Source organism: Salvelinus namaycush, chromosome 7, assembly GCF_016432855.1.
Source record: "Salvelinus namaycush isolate Seneca chromosome 7, SaNama_1.0, whole genome shotgun sequence".
In the NCBI taxonomy this organism is placed as follows: domain Eukaryota; kingdom Metazoa; phylum Chordata; class Actinopteri; order Salmoniformes; family Salmonidae; genus Salvelinus; species Salvelinus namaycush.
The window spans coordinates 6,776,405-6,787,987 of NC_052313.1; the positions used below are offsets into that span (position 1 = coordinate 6,776,405).

At 44.5% G+C, this 11,583-nt stretch overlaps 1 protein-coding gene across 1 annotated transcript in view; it reads left to right on the forward strand.

Annotated features, from left to right (window-relative positions):
- Positions 1-11,154, forward strand: part of LOC120050435 (semaphorin-5A-like) — a 275,882-nt gene extending 264,728 nt beyond the window's left edge. Inside the window, exons 17-21 of the mRNA XM_038997025.1 lie at positions 1,394-1,564; positions 1,900-2,055; positions 3,443-3,487; positions 4,940-5,151; positions 10,863-11,154. Of these exons, the coding sequence (XP_038852953.1) occupies positions 1,394-1,564; positions 1,900-2,055; positions 3,443-3,487; positions 4,940-5,151; positions 10,863-10,982 (704 nt within the window). The 3' untranslated portion in view covers positions 10,983-11,154. The remainder of the gene's footprint in view (positions 1-1,393; positions 1,565-1,899; positions 2,056-3,442; positions 3,488-4,939; positions 5,152-10,862) is intronic.
- The last annotated feature ends 429 nt before the right edge of the window (positions 11,155-11,583 follow it).

Here is an 11,583-nt window from a genome sequence, read left to right on the forward strand (position 1 = left end):
AACTTACCCTACTTGTAGAGAAACGCCAATGACATCCTCTTCTGTGATGTTGACTTAATGGTCTGTCACTCTGTCATACAGTACACGCTTTTAGTTTTTTGTCCTAGGCTACCTGGCTAAAATGATTGCTCGCTAACCCTAACTTCCTTCCATGGGCAACATTAGCTAGTTAACATTAGCCTTCTACATCCAGCTACATGTTAAATTTCTCTCAGTCCAGGGTCACAATGTATGAATTAATGGTTGGATCAGAATCACCGTTATAATCATTGGCCAGTAAAGAGAATTAAGTAAAACCACAAGTCCAAATCACTATCTCCATCCATGGCTAATTTAGGAAAGGAACAATTTTATTTAGCCAGCCACCGGAGGACAACAACACAACGAGATGCAATAATTCAAGATGTTTCGGTCAATGACGTATGCTCTCAATGTGATTTGATAGGAGTGACACCAAATCCAAACTGGCTTCCTTTGACACTTGTTTTTTGGTGTGCCAGAACCATTCACAGTTGAGCTCACTCAGTTTAGCTCAACGCTGATTGGTTATTATTATTTTATTTTTAATTATCAAGGGAGTCCAAATGCTCGCTGGCTTCCCTTGCATTCAATTCTACAGGTGGCAACAATTTCATACTCTTTATTTATTACCCTTTCAGTCTTGTCCCATCGCTGCAACTCCCGTGCGGACTTGGGAGAGGCGACGGTCGAGAGTCATGCGTCCTCCGAAACACAAACCCGCCAAGCCGCACTGTTTCTTGACACACTGCTCGCTTAACCCGGGAAGCCAGCCGCACCGATGTGTCGGAGGAAACACCGGCCGCCACAAGGAGTCACAAGAGTGCAACGGGACAAGGACATCCCAGCCAGCCAAACCCTCCCCTAACCCCGACAACGCTCATGGGTCTCCCGGTCACGGCCGGCTGCGACACAGCCTGGGATCGAACCTGGATCTGTAGTGAAGCCTGAAGCCTTAGACCGCGTCGCCAGTCGGGAGGCTGTCGTACTCCTTTTGAAAAGACAGTATCAGACAGATGGAAAGGGAAAGGGAGATACCTAGTCAGTTGTACAACGGAATGCATTCAACTGAAATGTGTCTTCATGGCTGTTTCGCTCGCTTGGAATCTTTCTCCGGTGACATACATTCAGCCACTTGAATCGAAGGACAATTCTGAAACACAGAGAGACTAAAAAAATATACATGTAAAAATATATCTTTTTTACTTCTTTTTTTCTTGGTCATTTTTTGGGGGGAAGCCTGGTTTCCCTTGGCAACCGTGAATACACTACACTGACAGGAACACACACACATGTGTACACATATTCACGTAGATATACACACCAATCTCTTGTCCTCCACAACACCTGTCTCCCTCTCTCTCCTGCTGTGTAGTGGATGGTAGCTGGTCGTGCTGGTCTGGCTGGTCTATGTGTTCAGTGACGTGTGGAGGGGGACACTATACGAGGACGCGCACCTGCAACAACCCCCCACCAGCCTACGGAGGAGATATCTGTCTGGGACTACACACTGAAGAGGCTCTCTGTAACATACAATCATGTCCAGGTACACACACACACACACACAGTCACACACACACACACGCACGCACGCACGCACGCACGCACGCACGCACGCACGCACGCACGCACGCACGCACACACACACACACACACACACACACACACGCACGCACGTCACATGCAACCTGCTTTAGTTCCTGTCTGTCTACTAGATCTCCTGACAACTCATCATTACAAGTTGTTTTGTCTGTTAGAAACACACTTTACTGCCATTCAATGTTCATAATGATTTGTCTCTTGGCATTTGTTACACAGTTGAATGTAAACGTGTGTACACAGCAGTCCAGTTATAATAATTTGGTTATTTTCTGTCTCCAGAGAGTTGGTCTAACTGGTCCCTATGGTGCCAGTGTGACAGTTCTGGCTCCCAGCTGCGTGTTCGACACTGTAATGTCCTGTTCCCTACTGGAAACCAATGTTCCGGAAATCACACTGAGACCAGGGCCTGCCCACCTGACTCCAACTTTATACCGGGTAATAGAACACACACGCAGGCACGCACGCACGCACACACACACGCACGCACGCACGCACGCACACGCACACACAGTAACGGTCCTATGTGTGGCTGGTGTAGGGAGTCAGGCGCGGGACAGCAGATATGAGTAATTAAAGTACTTTACTCAAAAAATACAAATATACAAGGCAACAATGATAGCCCACAAACACGGACCGAATTACAACAAACAATCACTCACGAACACAACATGGGGAACAGAGGGTTAAATAATAAACAAGTAATTGGTTGAGTGAAACCAGGTGCTATCAGACAAAGACAGAACAAATGGAAAATGAAAAGTGGTCTGGCGGTGGCTAGAAGGCCGGTGACGTCGACCGCCGAACGCCGCCCGAACAAGGAGAGGGACCGACTTCGGCTGAAGTCGTGACACACACACACATACACACACACACACACACACACACACACACACACACACACACACACACACACACACACCCAAATGTGCAACCAGTTTTTTTAAACTGCATTGTTGGTTATGGGCTCGTAAGGAAGCATTTCACTGTACCTGTTGTTTTTCAGCACATGTGACTAATACAATTTGACTTGATTTGAGTTGACACATTTATGCATGAACGCACACACACACACAGCCCAAGTAGTATTGATGTGTGTCCGGACAGGGATCTCCCTTATTGACAGGGTGTAATGTGAGACACACCAGAACATTGATGTCTACTACACCACTGGATAATTAGACCTCTTACTCTCTCTCTGAGTTCTGAGAGGCTCAATCAAACACACACACACACACACACACACACGCGTTGACGTCTTCCGCGTTGACGTCTTCCACATAGTATGAATGGACACTGGAATATCTAACACTTAGCGACCCATAGATAATAAAACATTTGAACTTCTTCAAACTGTCTCAACCTTCCCTTTGTAATGTACTCCATGACTGTAGCCTATCTTAGTTGATAAGTGTTCTCCAGTGGTATGACAGTAACCTATATTAGGGGATAAGTGTGAATCACTTTATTTGTCTGAAACACCAGTATGTGTCTAGCTCCTTATCACTAATCTGTTTTAATGGGAATGGGAATAGGAATAGGAATGGTAATGACCATGCCACTCCATCAAGGCTCATTAGAAGAGTTGTGTACTTAATTTCTATTAATGAGGCCTGATACACTACTTATCATTCGCTAGTTATCATGCGCTACTTATCATTCGCTACTTACCATAAGCCTCTTCAGGTACCTGGTGATGGACGTCATCATCCTCTGGTTCAGTCTCAATATAATGCTCACACGCGTCCCTCGTATCTATCCCGTTTTCCAGGGTAACAAGTCTGTGCTTCTGTTCATTATCTCTTTTTATCTTCTTTTTTTAAAGAAGTCTCCATCGCTCGTTCCAGTCAGGAGGAGAGAAGATGCGGAGGTATGAGTGCGTATGTGTTCAATGTAGTGGGATAGTGGGATAATGTAGTGGGATAGTGTAGTGGGATAATGTAGTGGAATAGTGGGATAATGTAGTGGGATAGTGGGATAATGTAGTGGGATAGTGGGATAATGTAGTGGGATAGTGGGATAATGTAGTGGGATAGTGGGATAATGTAGTGGGATATTGTGATAATGTAGTGGGGTAGTGGGATAATGTAGTGGGGTAGTGGGATAATGTAGTGGGATAGTGGGATAATGTAGTGGGATAGTGGGATAATGTAGTGGGATAGTGGGATAATGTTGTGGGATAGTGGGATAATGTAGTGGGATAGTGGGATAATGTAGTGGGATAGTGGGATAATGTAGTTGGATAGTGTGATACTATAGTGGGATAATGTAGTGGGATAGTGTGATACTGTAGTGGGATAGTGGGATAATGTAGTGGGATAGTGGGATAATGTAGTGGGATAGTGGGATAATGTCGTGGGATAGTGGGATAATGTCGTGGGATAGTGGGATAATGTAGTGGGATAGTGAGATAATGTAGTGGGATAGTGGGATAATGTAGTGGGATAGTGGGATAATGTAGTGGGATAGTGGGATAATGTAGTGGGGTAGTGGGATAATGTAGTGGGATAGTGGGATAATGTAGTGGGATAGTGGGATACTGTAGTGGGATAGTGTGATACTGTAGTGGGATAGTGTGATACTGTAGTGGGATAGTGGGATAATGTAGTGGGATAGTGGGATAATGTAGTGGGATAGTGGGATAATGTAGTGGGATAGTGGTGTGTGGTATTGTGATAATGGAATGTGCTAATGTAGTGTGATGGTGTGATAATAAAATGTGATAATGTCATGTGATAATGTCATGTGATGGTGTAATAATGAAGTGTGACATTGTGATAATGCTGTGTGGTAGCGTGGTAATGTGGTGTGATAGTGTGATCATGTAGTGTGGTAAAGTGGTGATGTAGTGTAATAATGTAGTGTGATAATGTAGTGTGCTATTGTGATAATGTAGTGTGAATGTGTGACCGTGTAGCATGATATTGTGATAATGTAGTGTGGTAGCGTGATAATGTGGTGTGATAGCATGATCATGTATTGTGATGTTGTGATAATGCTGTGTGGTATTATGATAATGCAGCACGATAATGTTGTGCTGTGGTGTGATAATGTTATGTGATGTGTGATAATGTAGTGCGGTTGCATGATAATGTAGTGTGATAGTGTGATAATGTTGTGTGATAATGTAGTGTGATAATGTGATAGCATAATATTTCATGTCGTGTGTAGTGTGATTTTTGGGGGGGGGGATCAATAATGAGCTCATTCACAGTTTCTAATGTGACGCCAGTCTTTGTGCAGACTGCTCATTTTTACCCATAAAACGGTGTTACACAAATGTTTTATCATTTAAAGCATTCTCTCTACTTCCCTTCTCCAGATTTCAACGTGTTCCATATGATCGCTGTAGGCCTGAGTAGTTCTATCCTGGGGTGTTTGGTCACCTTACTGGTGTACACCTACTGCCAGCGCTATCAGCAGCAGTCTCACGATGCTACAGTCATCCACCCCATCTCAGCATCACCACTCAACACCTCCATCACCAACCACATCAACAAACTGGACAAATACGACTCGGTGGATGCCATTAAGGTTTGTATACTGACACACTCTGTGTCAGTCTAGGATCGCCTATATATATCATTGTTTTATTTTACCATTATTTAAGTCAGTTAAGAACAAATTCTTCTTTTACAATGACAGCCTAGGAATAGTGGGTTAACTGCCTTGTTCAGGGGCAAAACGAGATAGTTTTACCTTGTCAGCTCGTGGATTTGATCCAGCAACCTTTTGGTTTCTGGCCCAACGCTTTAACCACTAGGCTACCTGCCACCTATACCCCTGAGCTGGTATTTTCTTAAAACTGCATTATTGGTTAAGGGCTTGTAAGTAAGCATTTCACTGTAAGGTCTACACCTGTTGTATTCGGCGCATGTTACAGATCAAATTTAATTTGATTTGATTTGGTCTATAGTACTGTAAACCCCTGGGCTGGTCTATAGTACTGTAAACCCCTGGGCTGGTCTATAGTACTGTAAACCCCTGGGCTGGTCTATAGTACTGTAAACCCCTGGGCTGGTCTATAGTATTGTAAACCCCTGGGATGGTCTATAGTACTGTAAACCCCTGGGCTGGTATATAGTACTGTAAACCCCTGGGCTGGTCTATACTACTGTAAACCCCTGGGCTGGTCTATAGTACTGTAAACCCCTGGGCTGGTCTATAGTACTGTAAACCCCTGGGCTGGTCTATAGTACTGTAAACCCCGGGGATGGTCTATAGTACTGTAAACCCCTGGGATGGTCTATAGTACTGTAAACCCCTGGGCTGGTCTATAGTACTGTAAACCCCTGGGATGGTCTATAGTACTGTAAACCCCGGGGATGGTCTATAGTACTGTAAACCCTGGGCTGGTCTATAGTACTGTAAACCCCTGGGCTGGTCTATAGTATTGTAAACCCCTGGGCTGGTCTATAGTACTGTAAACCCCTGGGCTGGTCTATAGTACTGTAAACCCCTGGGCTGGTCTATAGTACTGTAAACCCCTGGGCTGGTCTATAGTACTGTAAACCCCTGGGCTAGTCTATAGTACTGTAAACCCCTGGGCTCGTCTATAGTACTGTAAACCCCTGGGCTGGTCTATAGTACTGTAAACCCCTGGGCTAGTCTATAGTACTGTAAACCCCTGGGCTCGTCTATAGTACTGTAAACCCCTGGGCTGGTCTATAGTACTGTAAACCCCTGGGCTGGTCTATAGTACTGTAAACCCCTGGGCTGGTCTATAGTACTGTAAACCCCTGGGATGGTCTATAGTACTGTAAACCCCGGGGATGGTCTATAGTACTGTAAACCCTGGGATGGTCTATAGTACTGTAAACCCCTGGGCTGGTCTATAGTATTGTAAACCCCTGGGCTGGTCTATAGTACTGTAAACCCCTGGGCTGGTCTATAGTACTGTAAACCCCTGGGCTGGTCTATAGTACTGTAAACCCCTGGGCTGGTCTATAGTACTGTAAACCCCTGGGCTGGTCTATAGTACTGTAAACCCCTGGGCTGGTCTATAGTACTGTAAACCCCTGGGCTGGTCTATAGTACTGTAAACCCCTGGGCTAGTCTATAGTACTGTAAACCCCTGGGCTCGTCTATAGTACTGTAAACCCCTGGGATGGTCTATAGTACTGTAAACCCCTGGGCTGGTCTATAGTACTGTAAACCCCTGGGCTCGTCTATAGTACTGTAAACCCCTGGGCTCGTCTATAGTACTGTAAACCCCTGGGCTCGTCTATAGTACTGTAAACCCCTGGGCTGGTCTATAGTATTGTAGCTAATCTTTACTTGTGTGTGGGTGGTCCTGCATCTACTCTGTGTGACTGCACTGTTCTGTGTCTATAGCCATTTAGATGTACACTGCTTTCTCATAAGTTACTAACAAAATGTACATAGTATCACAATGTACATAGCTTAGGTGACTAAATCGGGGTGAATAGGTTCCAGGTCTTCGTGTTTAATAACAGTAGGAACCTCCTGATTTAAATAAATAATACATCAATAATATTAGTTAGTTATATTTTCTCTGACCAGATTTCTGTTGACACAAGGCTTGGTTTGGAAAGTCAATAGGTTACGAAGTTGAGCCATTATTTTATACGAGTTAACGTATTGAGTTAGTCTAGCGATTTAGCGTATTGAGTTAGTCTAGAGAGTTAGCGTATTGAGTTAGTCTAGTGAGTTAGCGTATTGAGTTAGTCTAGCGAGTTACCGTATTGAGTTAGTCTAGTGAGTTAGCCTATTGAGTTAGTCTAGCGAGTTAGCCTATTGAGTTAGTCTAGCGAGTTAGCCTATTATGTTAGTCTAGCGAGTTACCGTATTGAGTTAGTCTAGCGAGTGTGGACAGAGAGCTGACTTTCAGAAGAGTATCCATCTTCTATAAATGACTGAACAGACACACTGTCTAAAGTGAATGGATTCTCTGGCGCAGAACTAATGTCTTGGAATGCAGTTTTCATAGCAGAATAAAGATTTGAGAAGTGTCCATCTATCATGTAATTAGAGTCTGGTGTGTGAGTGGAATCCAGTTTGCAGCTATGGATAGAGGAAAATGAATATGGACAATGCTTATTTGGCTCAGTGAAAAACTCAAAAAGAGTCTTTATTCTGCCTCAGTCTTTACTCTTGTTTAATAGCTGGGTTGTACTTTTGAATATACATATAACATCTTCATCATTTAGGTGAGCTCTGAAAGATGAGTGCCATTGATACAAAGGCAGTGAGTTTAGCTGAAATATTGTCATTTTGAATGACGCCGTAGTGTGTCCTACCTTATAGAGGGCATAGGATGATCATGTGGTCCCCTGGGTACAGTAGAACTTAGTCATCCATTGTGGATCCAGTAAGGATGATTCTTGCCCGTTCCTCTCCTCCCGCAGCCCGATGTGTCTGTACTCTTGACCCTGGACGACCCCGGCATGTGCCAGCCTCTGTCTACTAACATGGGTGTGTCCATGCGTGGCTTGGAGATTTTCTACTAACTTTCTACTGACTTCTGACCTCTACAACATCCCGCCTCTTGACCCACCTCCTAGCCTATCAACAACCTCCTTCCACTTCCTCTTCCTCTCCACCGTGCCCCCACTTCCTGTGGTGCTTCCTGTGTGCGTCAGGTCGGGGTAGACTCAGTTTCTCTGTCATTGCTCAGGAATCCCATTCTTTCATACTCATCTCATAGGGCCAGGGGAAGGCAACTGCGGTCCTCGAGAGCCGTAATGTCTGCTGGTTTTCTCTTCTCTCTCTGGCACTTAGTCAGTAGCTTTGCTGCTTTTAGGATAGCTCAACTCTCGTCCATCGCGCTTCACTTTGTTCAGGCTTTTAATTGATCCATTCATGTTGATCAATTGGTTGATTGATCCGAGAGTGCGCTCACCTGGTCTCCCAGGTCTGGATCAGCTAGTCTCCCTGGTCTGGATCAGCTGGTCTCCCAGGTCTAGATCAGCTGGTCTCCCAGGTCTGGATCAGCTGGTCTCCCAGGTCTGGATCAGCTGGTCTCCCAGGTCTGGATCAGCTGGTCTCCCTGGTCTGGATCAGCTGGTCTCCCAGGTCTGGATCAGCTGGTCTCCCTGGTCTAGATCAGCTGGTCTCCCAGGTCTAGATCAGCTGGTCTCCCAGGTCTAGATCAGCTGGTCTCCCAGGTCTGGATCAGCTGGTCTCCCAGGTCTGGATCAGCTGGTCTCCCAGGTCTAGATCAGCTGGTCTCCCTGGGCTAGATCAGCTGGTCTCCCAGGTCTGGATCTGAAGAAAATAATGAAAACCAGCAGACATTGTGACTTCTAGGAACCGGAGTTGTCCACCCCTGCCATTGGATTACCCATAGACTTTTGAGAAGGCAGTGTATTTTCCACTCATCTCTTTCCGTTCTGAAACGTCCGCCATGTTCTGACACCTTTCATTTGCATGTGTTGGTTTTTCAATTTTCTGTCTTCCCTGTCTGATTAGTTCTGTTTGGTTTCTAATGTGATGGGTTACCATGGAGAAAGAGAACTTGCTGTAAACTCATTTTATTTTCTCCGTAGCTGTCTGCTTTCTCTCTCTATCTCTAATGCCACCCAACTGTTCAACAGCCTTTGTTGAACTGCACTAAAAACACTATAAAGTCAGATTGGTTAATTTCTGAGTTCAGCCATGGGGCCACTAAGAGATACTAGATATTACAGTTTTAGACTGATTTGGGCTTTTAAGAAATAAAGGTGAACATAAAATGGGTAGTTTATTCCATTTTAGACATGGAAATTGTCTTTTTAGACTCAACTAATAACACATTATTTGGACATTGAGTTATGTTTGTCGGTCTCTCAATGCAAGTCATGAAAATGTAATGGGGATAGAATAATATTATATATTATTATATCACATCAAATATCAAATATCACATCTCCCGTGAGTTCATATACGGATCCATCAATCAAGAACAAAACGCAGCATCATCAACTGCTGAATTATTACGCCTCCAGGGACTTTCAGAGTAGACTTATCTAGGAATGAGATGATACCAGTATCGCAATACTCGTTACTAGCTTGGCATTTAAACAAAACACAAAGCGGATTTAACTTCTTTAGGAAAACAGCCCTAATGTTGGAAACAAACATAATTATATTTTCACCTCGAGTCACATGTATTTATTTTCGAAGCTATAGCACACAACATTTTACATACAGCAGGTTTTTAAAGGACCAAAGAGTTTGTATCGTCACAGCCTTACACCTCATTGACAAGTTTATGAGACAGAGGGACGCACATCAACTAAATAACCTGCTGAGGTTGTACTGACCTCAGAGTTCTGAACTCACAGAACCGTATGGTATCTTCACAGAACCACACGGCATCTTCACAGACCCATACGGTATCTCCACAGAACCATACGGCATCTTCACAGAACCATACGGCATCTTCACAGACCCATACGGCATCTTTACAGAACCATACGGTATCTTCACAGAACCATAGCGAAGGGCAGAACAGAGATACCCTGTGGCGCTTCCTTATTTTCTGACTTGATTAATCACTCACAGGCTGATGTGGAGACATTAGAGATGAGATCAGTAGACTATGGTTTCTCACCATAACACACTGTACTTCCTCAGTGGTTATCATTGTTGCCAGCCTGTTGGTATTGTCAATGTTCTGACTTTGTTCTTTGAGATGGTATGCTTCATTCATGTAGTGACCTCCCATTGATTGTTATGTTGTTGCTCCAAGGATTATTTTCCTGTTGGATACATTCCCTTAAGGTTCAGCTTTCATTAGCCATTTAGACTGAATCATCATATTAAACTGGGTGGTTCGAGCCCAAAATGCTGATTGGCTGACAGCCGTGGTATACGGTCTGATATACCACGGCTGTCAGCCAATCAGCATTTTGGGCTCGAACCATATACCACGGATATGACAAAACATGTATTTTTACTGTTCTAATTACGTTGGTAACCAGTTTATAATAGCAATAATGCACATCTGGGGTTTGTGGTATATGGCCGCGTTGCGTCGTGCTTAAGAACAGCCCTTAGCCGTGGTATATTGGCCATATACCACACCCCCTCGGGCCTTATTGCTTAATTATACCATGGTGTTTCAATACAGTTGACACTGACTCTCTCTCCTCTCTCTGTGTCTCATCCTCTTCCACTTCCTCATCCTCTTCCTTTTTCCCTCTTCATCATCATCTTCATCACCCTCTTCCTCTCCCTCATCCTCTTCCTCATCCTCTTTCTCTTCCTCTTCCTATTCTTCATTCTCTCTCTGTCCTTCACAGGCTTTCAATAAGAACAACCTGATTCTGGAGGAAAGAAATAAGTACTTCAACCCCCAGCTAGCCGGGAAGACATACACCAATTCATACTTCACTGACCTCAACACTTACGATGACTATTAACCCTTTGTTGGGCTACAGCACCGGGGATACACACCCTTGTGCAGACAACAAACCCACACCACTCGTTATGACAATGTCCTATATTTTTCCACTTCGTAATGAAATCTATGACATTTTATGTGGGACCCTTCCTCTCTGGGACCCATTGGCAGCTGCCATCCAATCAAATTACAGCCACACAGCGATGTCATCGAAGGGACAGGCCCACTTCCCCTCATGTGCTCGGCTGGGGTTCACCCGGGAAAGTTCTAGTTTGGAAATAAAAAATCAACAACAACAACAAGATCTTGACTTGATTCCCACGAACATGGAAACAACTGGAATTTCGATTTTCATTGGAGGAAGGGAGAGAAGAAAAAGGAAACTCGAAGAGCTTTCTGAATGGGAAGGACCCTGCTGTGATTTCCTGTCAACTCTCTGGTTCCAGAACTTTGTCGGTTCCAGGGAAGAAAACAACCCAACTGCTTTGCATGATTTTATCTGTCACTCTGTTCAGTTTTGCATGGTTGGTAGCGGTTCAGGGCTTGAGGCCTTGCAGGCAGGCAGGCAGGCAGGCGGGCCAATAACTGTCCGCTGTGCTAGTGCCCTACAGAGGACCCCA